The 17097-nt window shown below is 49.8% G+C and overlaps 1 protein-coding gene across 1 annotated transcript in view; it reads left to right on the top strand.

The window, feature by feature from the left end:
* Positions 1-9125: 9125 nt before the first annotated feature.
* Positions 9126-17097, top strand: part of LOC143276080 (uncharacterized) — a 51020-nt gene continuing 43048 nt past the window's right edge. Inside the window, exons 1-4 of the mRNA XM_076580468.1 lie at positions 9126-9272; positions 10442-10570; positions 15643-15714; positions 16249-16384. Of these exons, the coding sequence (XP_076436583.1) occupies positions 9206-9272; positions 10442-10570; positions 15643-15714; positions 16249-16384 (404 nt within the window). The 5' untranslated portion in view covers positions 9126-9205. The remainder of the gene's footprint in view (positions 9273-10441; positions 10571-15642; positions 15715-16248; positions 16385-17097) is intronic.

The following is a 17097-nucleotide window of genomic DNA, read 5'->3' as shown; positions in this document are numbered from 1 at the left end:
CAGCCAATCAAACGCCTCTAAAAACTATAAGCGCTTAATCATTCCTTTGGCCAAGGCTGTCCACGCCATCTTGTCAGGTTTACGCTCTGTCTCGTCTTACGCTTTTTTCGGCTATTCAGCGTATCCTTTTGGCCTTATTTTGTTGCATGCGGCTTGTGTTTATTGTATTCTTACATTCTGTGTACTCGATTCGACTCGGCACCCTCGATTCGTTCGATTTTTTCTGCCTCTAAGTCGATCCTGTCTTTCCTTTCTCTGTTGGGGGTCAGATTTTCGCTGGGTGCCTAAGCGCGGGTTCCATGCCTCGTGTGCCATACCACGAAGGCAGGGAATCATGATGCTGGGATTGAGACTCGGTAAGAGACTCTCCCAGGCCCGGAGCTCATGATTCCTCCCGATACGGACCGTGGCGATGCGTCGTTAGACGCTGATCGCGGAGACGACGTTCGTACCAGTAAAACGGTCATGAAGGGGACCGGGGGGAAAGAGGTACGAGCGTCGCCTCCCGAGGTGTCCCAGCGCGAGGCAGGGAGAAGGGTGAATGGCAAGTCATCTCCGTGCTGTGGGGACTCGCAGCTAGGCGCGGACTCCCGAGGGGAGGCCGCGCCCGGCCATTACCCGGGTCCCCACTCGGAGACGGCCCTCACGTGCCCCATTGTTGTTCCCCCTCCTCCCTTCTCTGTCGACCCCCCTCCCCCACCTCCTTTTGGGGGGGGAGAAAAATTTGGTTCCGGGGGGGGATCTCTACTTTGCCCACCCCGGGCCAAGCCACCCCAGTCTCCCCACGGGAGGGGATTCGGGGCGCGTGGCAACCTGCTCTGCAGGTCTTCCCGCTATCCGGCCGGTCTCCCCTGCTGGGGGAGGCCCGTGCGTGTCAGGCGGTTCCGGGCAGTCAGCCCGCTCGTCTTCGGGCGGGACTGACACCCAAGTCGGACCTGACCTCCCTCCGACTTGGCCAGGTTGTTCCCTTCATGGAGGTCAACGCACCAGTGACCCTTGGGGCTCGGGTCACAGTATGGCTGGTGCCCACGGGTGGTTACCCCCATTCTACCCGTACTGGGGTGCACCTAGGGTGCACACTGGGTTGCCGGGAGCACCAAGGGCCAGCCCCTTGTCCGCTCCCCACCGGACCCAACCCAGCACATCTCACAGGGTGACACACACAGCCCCGACAAGTGGGATCGACTTCTTGTCGGTCAGGTCGAGCTCCTCGACCAATATTGCCACTCTGTCCACAAATCGGGCCTCTGTCAACCCACAGGTGACCTCCACGGTCACAACGGCCTCCTTGTCAGGACCGACGGTTGCTCAGGGGCCCTACTCGGCCCGGCGGAGCCGGCAGTCCCCACCTGCCCAGCCCTCGGTCCTACAGTGAGATGAGTGGGTGTTTGTCCCCACACAGCACTCGTGGGTCACTCTTGCATCCAGGGAGGCCCTCTCTGAAAAGGTGTGGCACCACCATCCCAAGCATGGTTGGACCTACAGTCCACACGCTCCCCACCCGCTTCAGGTGTCAAGGACATAACAGTGGCGGCCATGGTCCCGGCTCGGGATCGTCCCAGCTCATCCCGCTGGGCTGACCACAGCTCACAGGACGCCCCAGTGGGTACATCCACTTGGGATGGCACCCAGCAGGGGATGGACTGCGAACAAGAGTGGGAGCCCCTGTCTTCGGATGAGGACGAACAAGCAGATGAGCACTCTTCGCCCACATCCCAGGGGGGACAGATTGAGCCCATGCCTCCCTAGGGACCAGCCTGAACCAAACTCGGACTTTGCCGAGCTCCAACTGACCCTCCCCAATAGGGTCACGTGTGCCGAATCAGTCCCTCAGGCTACTTTGTTACCCTTGACCCTCCTTGCGCCATGTGACTCTAACTCCAGAACCACAAGGCAACTCAGAGTGCCAGAAATGGTGCAGGTATGGCTTAATAAGCCAGCCCGCACTGTCAGGGGTGCTGCTTCCATCCCTCCTCCAGGCAGGGAGTCCCTCTCTGCCCCGGGCGCCTTTTCCCCGGGAAAGTTTCTTTAAGATTCCTCCAAGGGAGGGGTGTGGTCCTGGTACACACAGGACCACCCTGCCTACAGCGGAGCAGAGCCCTCCGCACAGGACAGGATGTTGGTCTCACAGCGCACCACCTTCCCCACTTCAGCTAACCTATACTTTAAAACGTTAGCAGAGTGGGACAAATTGGCCCGCCGCTGCCCCCTCGAGGTTTCCACGGCGTACACCTTCGACATGTTCCTTCACAGGGCCAATGAGCTGTGGGAACAGTGTCCGGTTAATCAGGACAAGGGGTCTCCTTCCTCAGTCCCGCCGGGCCTCTTCACCGACCAGAGGTTACACGCTTTTGGCAATAGGGTAGCATCTGGTCCCACGGCAGCTGCAGACACAGCTACCAGCCTTCACTTCAGTACTGTGCTAGCGCGGCGTGATGCCATTTTCAGCCTCTCTAACATTCCTGTGGAGGAGAGGGCTGCCCTGCGGTCCATCCCAGCACAGCAGCACTCCCTCTTCGGCCAGTTCCCGCCCCATTTTGTCAGCCACAGGGCAGAGACAAACAGGGAGGTGGCCTCATATTTGGCCCACACCTCTCATGGGCTCCAGGGTTCTATGCCATTGAAGAGACCAGCCACCAGGGCCCCTCCATATACCACGCCGCCTGTCAAGGCAGCGTGTGCTGAATCAGGGGCAGAGGAATAAACCACCTTATGTCCGTCCAAGCCGACCGGCCATGCCCAAGGCCAGAAGGCAGCACCCCCAATGACTGGGCCCCGATTCAGCACCGCCAGTCGTTCAGCCCCTCCAAGTAGGAAACTTGTCCCGGCATGCACATCAGTGGTGTGCTCGGGGACTCAACGACGGGATTATGTCGGTGCTAGAGTCGGGGTACATGCTGTCTTGGGTGGAGGACCTCCCCCCTCTAAGATCCACTCCTCCTCCTTAGGTGCCCAGCTCGACGGAGCAGGAGAGCGTCCTAGAAAAAGAGATATCGCAAACACTCCTCATGGGGCTATATCTCAACTCTCGGACCCGGGCCCCGGTTTTTACGGCTGGTTTTTGGTGATTCCAAAGGTCTCGGGAGGGTGGAGACCAGTTTTGGACTTGTCCCCCCTCAACAAATTCCTCCCCAAAATCAAATTCAAGAGGGACACACAGGCACAGATTCGGGAGACCATCCAACAAGGTGATTGGCCTACCTCTATCGATCTGGAAGATGCTTATTTTCATATACTCATCCATTCGGCATCCCATCGGTACCTGAGGTTCGTGTGGAGGGACAAGGGGTTCCAGTTCCCGGCCCTCCCATTTGGTCTGTCCCTTGCCCCTTTCCTGTCTACCAAGGTGCTGCGGGAATTGGTGTCCATCGTCCGCTCGGAATCCATTTGTCTCTGTGTGTACCTGGACGACTTGCTTATCCTGGCCCAGTCGCAGGCCCTGTGCCTGAGTCATACGGCCAGACTTCTAGACCTTTGCTCCCAACTGGGCTTCCTCATGGACCAGCAGATATGCGATCTGTCCCCACGTCAGTCCTTCGACTTCTTAGGGATGAGATTCGACACGCGGTCTATGATAGTCTCTCTGGCGCCAGATCACTGGGACCGTCTGGCAGGCCTCCTCAGCCACTGGCGCCACTCCTCCCAAGATACAGCGCAGACACTTTCTTCCCTCTTGGGCATGATGGAGTCCACGGCACCTCTCATTCCCCTGGACAGGGTTCTCAAGCACCCTCTCCAGAGGGCACTGAGGTTACGCCGGTCCCAGAGCACTCAGCCATGGGATACCCAGATATGTCTGGGCGAGTGGTTCCTCGAGGTGACATCAGAGTGGTTAATCACCCCCCTTCGGACACAGGGGGTGCCCTTAGCCCCACCTACTCTTCAGGTGGCACTCTTCACAGACGCCTCCTCCCTGGGCTGGGGAGCCCACATGGACTCACTCTATGCAGCAGGGACTTGGTCCCCGGAGGAGCGCCTATGCCACATCAATTTTCTAGAACTGGAGGCAGTTCGCAGGACTCTCCTGCACTTCATGGCGGAGGCCACTGGCAAGACCATCCGCTTGTTCACGGACAAGACGACGGTCGCATGTTATGTGAACAAATGGGGGGAGCGCACTCGGCAGACCTCTCCATGCGGACGGAGGCTCTCCTCCGTTGGTGCCACAGCAAGGGCATTGCACTTTCAGCGAGACACTGAGCAGGAAAAACCAACTTCTTGGCAGATGCTCCTAGCAGGTCCAAGAGTGACATACGCATAGAGTGCACCCTGGACAAGGACAGCCTTCAGGGGGTTTGGGAACAGTGGTTTCGGCCGATGGTGGACCTTGTTCAACAAGAGACTTCCCACTTCCGTCTCTTCGGTTGCCGACCCAGAAGCGTGGGCAGTGGATGCTCTCTCTCTAGATTGGAGCAGTCTGATTGCCTCCGCGTTTCCTCCCTTTCCAATTCTGTCCAAGGTGATACGGAAAGACAGATTGGAACACCCGCAGCTGATCCTCATTGCGCCGAAATGGCCAGTCCAGACCTGGTTTCCGGACCTTCAGTCCCTGACACATGTTCCCACCCCTGGAACTTGAAACCAAATCTCATCTGCTGAGGCAGCCTCGCTCGGGCACTCCGCATTCCAATCCTCAACTGCTCCACCAGCACGCATGGCTGCTGTGCGGTCGGAACTGTCAGCATCACCATTGAAGTCCTCGACCCCTCGGTCGGCCTCTGTGTCGGCTGTGCTGACCCAGGGGTGTGCCTCCTCTGACCTCCTCTCCATAGTCACCAGAGCAAGGAGGCAGGGAACGGAGACTTTGTATGACTTTCGCTGGAAGAAATGGTTGCGGTGGTGTACAGCTCAGGGCATTACCCCTACGAACCTTACGAGCATGCAGCTGGCCAACTTTCTGGCTCTCTGCTCCTCGGTTCATCCTGTCTGCTAGTTCTGGGCGAGGGTACAGGTCTGCCTTCCGTACCACATTGCAAACAGCTAGGTGGTTCCGCCTTGGAAGCGGATTGCCTGCTCAGAGAGGTGGCTAGGGGTGCCCCTCTGAAGGAAGCTAGAGACCCCAAAAGAGTGCCCCTCTGGGACTTGTTCCTGGTGCTGGATTTCATTCGAAAACAGCCCTTCCTACCATTGGGGACTATTCCTTTTGACATCCTCACCCTCAAGACCACTTTCCTTCTGTGGCTGGCCACAGGCAGTCATAGAAGTGAGCTGCATGGGCTTAGTGGAATGCCACAAGATCTGGCCTTCCACAGAGATGGTTCCATCACTATTCGTTTCCTTCCAGAGTTTCTGGCTAAGAACCAAGACCCTGAGGTTCCTTCCCCCTCTCTGAGAGTCAGACCTTTGTCTGATATTCTTGCCCAAGATGATGAGGATAGGCACCTGTCCTGTTCGGTGTCTCAAATATTATTGGGATAGGTCTCGCCATAGGCGTTCTTCTCAGAGGTGTCTGCTCATCTCCCTCAATGAGAATTACAAGAAAGACATTGCTGCAGGCACCATTTCCCGCCAGGTTTCCCAAGTCATTCGTAGAGCCTACTCTCATGCACACAGGGATATCAGCTGTCTTCATCCCAGAGCACACGAAGTGCGGGCCATAGCTACTTCGGCTGCTTTCCAGCACTCAGTGCCAACGCAGCATGTCTTGGAGGCAGCCTTCTGGCAGTCTGAGAATCCCTTCATCAACTTCTACCTCAGGAATTTCCGTATGACCAGGGCTGACGGTTCCAAGGGGATTTCCTTTGTCGCGGCTAACACTGCCGTCTCAGTTACAAGGGCTCCCCATATGAACCAGTAGGCGTTGCCCTCCTCCATTTGCTTTAAATTCTGCATCAGTTTGACATGGTACAGTATATGACACCAAAAGGAGGAGTTTGTATTATACTCCATGTTTGGTGTTAAATATACTTACCATGTCAAACTCGAATGCCCGCCCGTCCGTCCCCGCGTCTCCCCCGTGGTTCTCATGGGGCATTTTTGTTCATGGCCACGGAATGATTAAGCGCTTATAGTTTTTAGAGGCGTTTGATTGGCTGAGAGCGGGTGGGCCCGTCTTTTCACTGTTAGCCGCGCGAAATTTGGCCAAGCAGAGCAAACCAATAGGCCTAGTTTGCATCAGTTTGACATGGTAAGTATATTTAACACCAAACATGGAGTATAATACAAACTCCTCCTTTTACTGCTGCTGAAGTGATTGAAATGCTTTGATCTGAAGGTTTCGACATCGACGAGGATGAGGAAGACTGATTAAAGTATCTGCAGTGAAGAAAGCTACCAGCAAGAAGATACTGATAGTGACTCAGCTTCTGAGGGCAGTGAAGAGGAAGGGGGGTGGGCGTACACATGACGTGAGGAGAGGGGTCAGTGGGTCAGGTACAGCGAGTTTCACTGAGTTACTTTGTTTTGTATTTTTGTGATTTTTTTTCCTAATCCAAACAAATTGGTCATCTGAAGGGAAAAGTAAGGGAGATAACTATTTGTCCCGAGTGAGTTAAAAAATCACATTTCAGTATCTTCTTGATGAAGTTGATGTTTTACCCAGTGGTAAATATTGTCCCATCTCTTGTATGTTTCAGTTTGTTTTTTTATCCAGTGATGAATATTGTCCGCTCTTTTGTCTGTCTGATGTCTTGTCCAGTGGTGAATATTGTCCGCTCTTTTGTCTGTCTGATGTCTTGTCCAGTGGTGAATATTGTCCGCTCTTTTGTCTGATATCTTGTCCAGTGGTGAATATTGTTGGCTCTTTTGTCTGTCTGATGTCTTGTCCAGTGGTGAATATTGTCCGCTCTTTTGTCTGATGTCTTGTCCAGTGGTGAATATTGTCCGCTCTTTTGTCTGTCTGATGTCTTGTCCAGTGGTGAATATTGTCCGCTCTTTTGTCTGTCTGATGTCTTGTCCAGTGGTGAATATTGTCCGCTCTTTTGTCTGATGTCTTGTCCAGTGGTGAATATTGTTGGCTCTTTTGTCTGTCTGATGTCTTGTCCAGTGGTGAATATTGTCCGCTCTTTTGTCTGTCTGATGTCTTGTCCAGTGGTGAATATTGTTGGCTCTTTTGTCTGTCTGATGTCTTGTCCAGTGGTGAATATTGTCCGCTCTTTTGTCTGATGTCTTGTCCAGTGGTGAATATTGTCGGCTCTTTTGTCTGTCTGATGTCTTGTCCAGTGGTGAATATTGTCGGCTCTTTTGTCTGTCTGATGTCTTGTCCAGTGGTGAATATTGTCCGCTCTTTTGTCTGTCTGATGTTTCACCCAGTGGTGAATATTGTCTGCTCTTGTGTCTGTCTGATGTTTCACCCAGTGGTGAATATTGTCCACTCTTTTGTCTGATGTTTCACCCAGTGGTGAATATTGTCCGCTCTTGTGTCTGATGTCTTGTCCAGTGGTGAATATTGTCGGCTCTTTTGTCTGTCTGATGTCTTGTCCAGTGGTGAATATTGTCCGCTCTTTTGTCTGTCTGATGTCTTGTCCAGTGGTGAATATTGTCCACTCTTTTGTCTGTCTGATGTTTCACCCAGTGGTGAATATTGTCCACTTTTTGTCTGTCTGATGTTTCACCCAGTGGTGAATATTGTCCGCTCTTTTGTCTGTCTGATGTTTCACCCAGTGGTGAATATTGTCCGCTCTTTTGTCTGTCTGATGTTTCACCCAGTGGTGAATATTGTCCACTTTTTGTCTGTCTGATGTTTCACCCAGTGGTGAATATTGTCCACTTTTTGTCTGTCTGATGTTTCACCCAGTGGTGAATATTGTCCACTTTTTGTCTGTCTGATGTTTCACCCAGTGGTGAATATTGTTGGCTCTTTTGTCTGTCTGATGTTTCACCCAGTGGTGAATATTGTCCACTCTTTTGTCTGTCTGATGTTTCACCCAGTGGTGAATATTGTCCGCTCTTTTGTCTGTCTGATGTTTCACCCAGTGGTGAATATTGTCCACTTTTTGTCTGTCTGATGTTTCACCCAGTGGTGAATATTGTCCGCTCTTTTGTCTGTCTGATGTTTCACCCAGTGGTGAATATTGTCCGCTCTTTTGTCTGTCTGATGTTTCACCCAGTGGTGAATATTGTCCGCTCTTGTATCTTTGCGGCGTTTGACTCAATGGTGAATATTGTCACAGCCCAATGCATTGTGGTTGCTGTATCACTGTGTTGTGGTTGCTGTGTGTCAGTGTGTTGTGGTTGCTGTATCACTGTGTTGTGGTTGCTGTGTGTCACTGTGTTGTGGTTGCTGTATCACTGTGTTGTGGTTGCTGTATCACTGTGTTGTGGTTGCTGTGTGTCACTGTGTTGTGGTTGCTGTGTGTCAGTGTGTTGTGGTTGCTGTATCACTGTGTTGTGGTTGCTGTGTGTCACTGTGTTGTGGTTGCTGTGTGTCACTGTGTTGTGGTTGCTGTATCACTGTGTTGTGGTTGCTGTGTGTCAGTGTGTTGTGGTTGCTGTATCACTGTGTTGTGGTTGCTGTGTGTCACTGTTTTGTGGTTGCTGTGTGTCAGTGTGTTGTGGTTGCTGTGTGTCACTGTGTTGTGGTTGCTGTATCACTGTGTTGTGGTTGCTGTATCACTGTGTTGTGGTTGCTGTGTGTCAGTGTGTTGTGGTTGCTGTGTGTCAGTGTGTTGTGGTTGCTGTATCACTGTGTTGTGGTTGCTGTATCACTGTGTTGTGGTTGCTGTGTGTCAGTGTGTTGTGGTTGCTGTATCACTGTGTTGTGGTTGCTGTGTGTCACTGTGTTGTGGTTGCTGTGTGTCACTGTGTTGTGGTTGCTGTGTGTCACTGTGTTGTGGTTGCTGTATCACTGTGTTGTGGTTGCTGTGTGTCACTGTGTTGTGGTTGCTGTATCACTGTGTTGTGGTTGCTGTGTGTCACTGTGTTGTGGTTGCTGTGTGTCAGTGTGTTGTGGTTGCTGTATCACTGTGTTGTGGTTGCTGTGTGTCACTGTGTTGTGGTTGCTGTATCACTGTGTTGTGGTTGCTGTGTGTCAGTGTGTTGTGGTTGCTGTGTGTCACTGTGTTGTGGTTGCTGTGTGTCAGTGTGTTGTGGTTGCTGTGTGTCAGTGTGTTGTGGTTGCTGTATCACTGTGTTGTGGTTGCTGTGTGTCAGTGTGTTGTGGTTGCTGTGTGCAGGCCAACCTTTCACCTGTGACCTTTGCCAGTCGCCCTACGTGTGTAACCCCCTGCTGTCCAAGGGGGGGTCAAGGGGCAAACGCAGTCGTCACATGCCCATCCCTCGGCAGAAGCTGAACCCTGCCAATGGCAAACTTCTCACCCTGTGCAATGCCTGCTGTAAGTCACTGTGTGGCTCAGTGTGTGTCTGCACCCAACCCAGGTCTGTGTGATAACTGCCTGTTTGTCCATGTGTGTGTGTGTCCATGGGGGTGTGTGGGTGTGTGGGTGGGTGGGTGATTGTGATAAACTTTGATAAATTCATATTCTCTGTAAGTACTTTATCTGTCGACACCAAATTGGGAATAGAAATAGGAAAAAAAATGTTGATTGTGTTGATGTTTTATTATGTCACAGTTGAGATTCACCTTATCAGTGACTGCACTGATGAAAGTATGCAACAATGTCTAGTTCACACACTTTCCCCCCACACACCCCACACCCCCCACACCCACACTTCGTCCCCCCCTCCCCGAAAAACGACAACAGAAGAAAATGCACAACAAACCAGCAACGCTATTTTATGAGAGAGTTATGAGGAAAAATAAATGAACTAGGTTGTAGTGTTAGGCAGCGAAGACATGAACATTATGCTAACAAAAACTAACATTAGGAGGAAAAGGAACATCTGAACTAGCTTCAAGTGTTAAGCAGCTAAGACGTGAGTGTCATGTTAAAAGAAACAGTAACAGATGAAGAGGAAAAAAAAGTCAGTGGACTAAGTGAAAGTGTTGAGGTGGCTAGGACAATAGGAAGCTGCTGATAGAAAGTGTAACAGATTTACCTGTGAACTAAGTGAAAGTATTAGACAGCTAAGACAAGAGTAAGGTGTGAGAGAAAGTGTAACAGATTACCTGTGAACTAAGTGAAAGTGTTAGCTAAGACAAGAGTAAGGTGTGAGAGAAAGTGTAACAGATTTACCTGTGAACTAAGTGAAAGTGTTAGACAGCTAAGACAAGAGTAAGGTGTGACAGAAGGTGTAACAGATTTACCTGTGAACTAAGTGAAAGTATTAGACAGCTAAGACAAGAGTAAGGTGTGACAGAAGGTGTAACAGATTTACCTGTGAACAAAGTGAAAGTGTTAGACAGCTAAGACAAGAGTAAGGTGTGAGAGAAAGTGTAACAGATTTACCTGTGAACTAAGTGAAAGTGTTAGACAGCTAAGACAAGAGTAAGGTGTGACAGAAAGTGTAACAGATTTACCTGTGAACAAAGTGAAAGTGTTAGACAGCTAAGACAAGAGTAAGGTGTGACAGAAGGTGTAACCAGCCAGGTGGCGTGTGGCAGGCCAGTCCCTGGAGAGCCCCCGCCCGGCACGGCCAGGTGTGCAGGTGTCCCGGGAGGAGAAGGACGCCTACCTGCAGGAAGCCAGGGCCTTCGCTGCCCACCTAGCTGACCGCCTGCATGACCCGGACGGTCAGTGTGCTGGACACTGGCTTCATTCACACTGCACATACCAACACACACACACACACAAACCTCACACACAAACACACACACACACTCACATACACACACACACACACACTCACATACACACTCACATACATACACAAACACAAACACACACACACACACACACACACACACACACACACACATATTTCTAATTATCACTTACAGTGAAAAGAAGTTAAACTAAAGAATGAACACACACACACACACGCGCACACACACACACACACACACACATACACAAACACACACACACACATACACAAACACACACACACATACACTCACACACAAACACACTCACACACACTCACACACATGCGCGCATGCATGAATGCATGCATGCACACACACACACACACACACACCACACACACACACACACACACACACACACACACACACACACACACCACACACACACCACACACACACACACACACACACACACACTTGCTATTAAAAGAAAAAAATCAGCATCATGATCAAACAAAGTCAAACAATAAAAATGCAAGGTATCACTGAAGTTTATCCAGTCAGATCTTTGACATTCAACATATAGCAAACACAACAGTTGTCAATGTCCTTGTGATAATGTGAAGACTGTCAGATCTTTGACATTCAACATACAGCAAACACAACAGTTGTCGATGTCCTTGTGGTAATGTGAAGACTGTCAGATCTTTGACATTCAACATACAGCAAACTCAACAGTTGTCGATGTCCTTGTGGTAATGTGAAGACTGTCAGATCTTTGACATTCAACATACAGCAAACTCAACAGTTGTTGATGTCCTTGTGATAATGTGAAGACTGTCAGATCTTTGAAATTCAACATACAGCAAACTCAACAGTTGTCGATGTCCTTGTGATAATGTGAAGACTGTCGGATCTTTGACCTTCAACATACAGCAAACACAACAGTTCTTGATGCGTGTCCTTGTGATAATGTGAAGACTGTCGGATCTTTGACCTTCAACATACAGCAAACACAACAGTTCTTGATGCGTGTCCTTGTGATAATGTGAAGACTGTCAGATCCTTGACCTTCAACATACAGCAAACACAACAGTTCTTGATGTGTGTCCTTGTGGTAATGTGGTCAGTGAGGTTTTCTTTCTTTTATCATGGGCCAGAACTTGTTGTACAGGAAGATCTTGGGCATCCACACACAGATCATGTGACAAACGAAGAGGTCTGCAACAAGATCCAGCAAGCAATAGGACCTCATGATGGCTTCCTCACAGTCGTCAAGAAACAGAAAACGAAGTGGTACTGACAGGTTCCCTGCTCAACAAAGACCATCTTGCAGGGGACACAGGAAGCCACAGACGAGGAAGACAGAGGAAGAGGTGGGAAGACAATATCCAAGACTTGCCAGGCATGAACCTGGCAGAATCCCAGAGAGTGGTGGAGGACAGAGACAGGAGAAGACTGGTGGTGATGTCTTCATTGTATCCCAACATCAGCTGACGTCAAGGAACAGGTGTAGGTGGTGATGATGACATCTTCATTGTGTCCCAACGACATCAGCTGACATCAAGGGACAAGTGTAGGTGATGATGATGTCTTCATTGTATCCCAACGACATCAGCTGACATCAAGGAACAGGTGTAGGTGATGATGATGACATCTTCATTGTGTCCCAACGACATCAGCTGACGTCAAGGAACAGGTGTAGGTGATGATGATGACGTCTTCATTGTGTCCCAACGACATCAGCTGACATCAGGGAACAGGTGTAGGTGATGATGACGTCTTCATTGTGTCCCAACGACCAGCTGACATCAAGGAACAGGTGTAGGTGATGATGACGTCTTCATTGTGTCCCAACGACCAGCTGACATCAAGGAACAGGTGTAGGTGGTGATGACGTCTTCATTGTGTCCCAACGACCAGCTGACATCAAGGAACAGGTGTAGGTGGTGATGACGTCTTCATTGTGTCCCAACGACCAGCTGACATCAAGGAACAGGTGTAGGTGGTGATGACGTCTTCATTGTGTCCCAACGACCAGCTGACATCAAGGAACAGGTGTAGGTGGTGATGACGTCTTCATTGTGTCCCAACGACCAGCTGACATCAAGGAACAGGTGTAGGTGATGATGATGACGTCTTCATTGTGTCCCAACGACCAGCTGACATCAAGGAACAGGTGTAGGTGGTGATGATGACATCTTCATTGTGTCCCAACGACATCAGCTGACGTCAAGGAACAGGTGTAGGTGATGATGACGTCTTCATTGTGTCCCAACGACCAGCTGACATCAAGGAACAGGTGTAGGTGGTGATGACGTCTTCATTGTGTCCCAACGACCAGCTGACATCAAGGAACAGGTGTAGGTGGTGATGATGACGTCTTCATTGTGTCCCAACGACATCAGCTGACGTCAAGGAACAGGTGTAGGTGATGATGACGTCTTCATTGTGTCCCAACGACCAGCTGACATCAAGGAACAGGTGTAGGTGGTGAAGGTGAAGGACTTGTCAGACTTGTCGGGAGTGACTGTCAGAAAACACGCACTCACATGTGATTTGTGGTTGCTGTGTGTCTCTGTATTGTGGTTGCTGTGTGTCTCTGTGTGTCACTGTATTGTGGTTGCTGTGTGTCTCTGTGTGTCACTGTGTGTCACTGTATTGTGGTTGCTGTGTGTCACTGTGTGTCACTGTATTGTGGTTGCTGTGTGTCTCTGTGTGTCACTGTATTGTGGTTGCTGTGTGTCTCTGTGTGTCACTGTATTGTGGTTGCTGTGTGTCTCTGTGTGTCACTGTGTGTCACTGTATTGTGGTTGCTGTGTGTCTCTGTGTGTCACTGTGTGTCACTGTATTGTGGTTGCTGTGTGTCTCTGTGTGTCACTGTGTGTCACTGTATTGTGGTTGCTGTGTGTCTCTGTGTGTCACTGTATTGTGGTTGCTGTGTGTCTCTGTGTGTCACTGTATTGTGGTTGCTGTGTGTCTCTGTGTGTCACTGTGTGTCACTGTATTGTGGTTGCTGTGTGTCTCTGTGTGTCACTGTATTGTGGTTGCTGTGTCTCTGTGTGTCACTGTATTGTGGTTGCTGTGTGTCTCTGTGTGTCACTGTATTGTGGTTGCTGTGTGTCTGTGTGTCACTGTATTGTGGTTGCTGTGTCTCTGTGTGTCACTGTATTGTGGTTGCTGTGTGTCTCTGTGTGTCACTGTATTGTGGTTGCTGTGTGTCTGTGTGTCACTGTATTGTGGTTGCTGTTGTGTGTCTGTGTGTCACTGTATTGTGGTTGCTGTGTGTCACTGTGTGTCACTGTATTGTGGTTGCTGTGTGTCTGTGTGTCACTGTATTGTGGTTGCTGTGTGTCACTGTGTGTCACTGTATTGTGGTTGCTGTGTGTCACTGTGTGTCACTGTATTGTGGTTGCTGTGTGTCTCTGTGCGTCACTGTGTGTCACTGTATTGTGGTTGCTGTGTGTCTCTGTGTGTCACTGTATTGTGGTTGCTGTGTGTCTGTGTGTCACTGTATTGTGGTTGCTGTGTGTCTGTGTGTCACTGTATTGTGGTTGCTGTGTGTCTCTGTGTGTCACTGTATTGTGGTTGCTGTGTGTCTCTGTGTGTCACTGTGTGTCACTGTATTGTGGTTGCTGTGTGTCTGTGTGTCACTGTATTGTGGTTGCTGTGTGTCTTTGTGTGTCACTGTGTGTCACTGTATTGTGGTTGCTGTGTGTCTGTGTGTCACTGTATTGTGGTTGCTGTGTCTCTGTGTGTCACTGTGTGTCACTGTATTGTGGTTGCTGTGTGTCTCTGTGTGTCACTGTGTGTCACTGTATTGTGGTTGCTGTGTGTCTGTGTGTCACTGTATTGTGGTTGCTGTGTGTCTGTGTGTCACTGTATTGTGGTTGCTGTGTGTCTCTGTGTGTCACTGTGTGTCACTGTATTGTGGTTGCTGTGTGTCTCTGTGTGTCACTGTATTGTGGTTGTTGTGTGTCTCTGTGTGTCACTGTATTGTGGTTGCTGTGTGTCTCTGTGTGTCACTGTGTGTCACTGTATTGTGGTTGCTGTGTGTCTCTGTGTGTCACTGTGTGTCACTGTATTGTGGTTGCTGTGTGTCTCTGTGTGTCACTGTGTGTCACTGTATTGTGGTTGCTGTGTGTCTCTGTGTGTCACTGTATTGTGGTTGCTGTGTGTCTGTGTGTGTCACTGTATTGTGGTTGTTGTGTGTCTCTGTGTGTCACTGTGTGTCACTGTATTGTGGTTGCTGTGTGTCTCTGTGTGTCACTGTGTGTCACTGTATTGTGGTTGCTGTGTGTCTGTGTGTGTCACTGTATTGTGGTTGTTGTGTGTCTCTGTGTGTCACTGTGTGTCACTGTATTGTGGTTGTTGTGTGTCTTTGTGTGTCACTGTATTGTGGTTGCCGTGTGTCTGTGTGTGTCACTGTATTGTGGTTGCTGTGTGTCACTGTGTGTCACTGTATTGTGGTTGCTGTGTGTCTTTGTGTGTCACTGTGTGTCACTGTATTGTGGTTGCTGTGTGTCTGTGTGTCACTGTATTGTGGTTGCTGTGTGTCTTTGTGTGTCACTGTATTGTGGTTGTTGTGTGTCTGTGTGTGTCACTGTATTGTGGTTGTTGTGTGTCTCTGTGTGTCTTTGTGTGTCACTGTATTGTGGTTGCTGTGTGTCTTTGTGTGTCACTGTATTGTGGTTGCCGTGTGTCTGTGTGTGTCACTGTATTGTGGTGGTGTGTCCATCGAGATCGATGATGACCATCGTTGTCATCCAGCTGGGGGATGGGGGGAAGGTGGTGGTGGGGTGGGGGGGAGGATGCTCATGAATCTATCTGTGAATGCGCAGATGGCTGAATAGTCCAATCTGCACACGAAATGTTCGCTGACAGTTGGGGCAGACAAAGACAGGTATACCATTGTCAGGGAGCTTGTTTGCCCGTGACTTTCTGGCCTGCCTCTTCTGAACAGCTGCAGCAGTCCTGTTGGCCTCGCACAACCTGGCGCTGTATTGTGGTTGCCGTGTGTCACTCACACTTCATTTTGAGCTTTGTTCTTGTTGCAGCTGAACGGTTCTACTGCCCTGGTTACAACAAGACACCCTGTCGATGTCTGCAGAAGTACATTGGTGCAGAAGGTACAGGCTGTGTGTGTGTTGTTGTGTTGTGTGTGTATGTGTAGGTGTGGATGTGGGTGCATGTGTGTGTGTGTGTGTGTGTGTGTGTGTGTGTTTGTTTGTATGTGTGTGTGTGTGTTTCTGTGTGAGTGAGTGTGTGTGTGTGTTTGTGTTTCTGTGTGTGTGTGTGTGTGTGTGTTTGTATTTGTGTTGGTGTGTGTTTCTGTGTGAGTGAGTGTGTGTGTGTGCACGTGTGTGCATTCATGCATGTGTGTGTGTTAGTTATTGTGTGTACAGGTATGGGTGTGTGTATTTGTCACTGTGTGTATATGTGCCTGCATAGAGGGTGAGGGAGAGACAGATAGAGAGGTATGGAGAGAGAAATATTGGAAAGATAGAGATAGACACAGAGAGGGTTAGAGAGAAACAGAGAGAGTGAAGGAGAGAGAGGTAGATAAACACAGAGATATATATAGAGAGAGACTGAGATAGACAGACAGACAGACACACAGAGAGAGGAATAGACAGGGAAATGACAAGTGTGTGTGTGTTCAGGTAACGCAGAGCAGTCGGTGGAGAGAGGGAAAGAGCTGTTGACACTGTACAAGCAGGCACGTAAACTGGCTGCAGAGAAAGTGTACACCCTGGACAAACCTGCCGACAAACGGCCCTCCAAGAAGCAGGCTGCCTAGTCAGTAACACTGGTTTCTTTTTCAGTTTGTCACGCCCCCTAGTCAGTAACACTGTTTTCTTTTTCAGTTTGTCACGCCCCCTAGTCAGTAACACTGTTTTCTTTTTCAGTTTGTCATGCCCCCTAGTCAGTAACACTGGTTTCTTTTTCAGTTTGTCACGCCCCCTAGTCAGTAACACTGGTTTCTTTTTCAGTTTGTCACGCCCCCTAGTCAGTAACACTGTTTTCTTTTTCAGTTTGTCACGCCCCCTAGTCAGTAACACTGGTTTCTTTTTCAGTTTGTCACGCCCCCTAGTCAGTAACACTGGTTTCTTTTTCAGTTTGTCATGCCCCCTAGTCAGTAACACTGTTTTCTTTTTCAGTTTGTCACGCCCCCTAGTCAGTAACACTGTTTTCTTTTTCAGTTTGTCACGCCCCCTAGTCAGTAACACTGGTTTCTTTTTCAGTTTGTCACGCCCCCTAGTCAACACGCCCCCTAGTCAGTAACACACTGTTTTCTTTTTCAGTTTGTCACGCCCCCTAGTCAAAAACACTGGTTTCTTTTTCAGTTTGTCACGCCCCCTAGTCAGTAACACCCTGTTTTCTTTTTCAGTTTGTCACGCCCCCTAGTCAACACGCCCCCTAGTCAGTAACACACTGTTTTCTTTTTCAGTTTGTCACGCCCCCTAGTCAAAAACACTGGTTTCTTTTTCAGTTTGTCACGCCCCCTAGTC

This window comes from Babylonia areolata, chromosome 31, assembly GCF_041734735.1.
Source record: "Babylonia areolata isolate BAREFJ2019XMU chromosome 31, ASM4173473v1, whole genome shotgun sequence".
NCBI lineage: Eukaryota > Metazoa > Mollusca > Gastropoda > Neogastropoda > Buccinidae > Babylonia > Babylonia areolata.
Note: the sequence above shows the minus strand (reverse complement) of the source record. Positions and strands in the feature narration are given on the sequence as shown.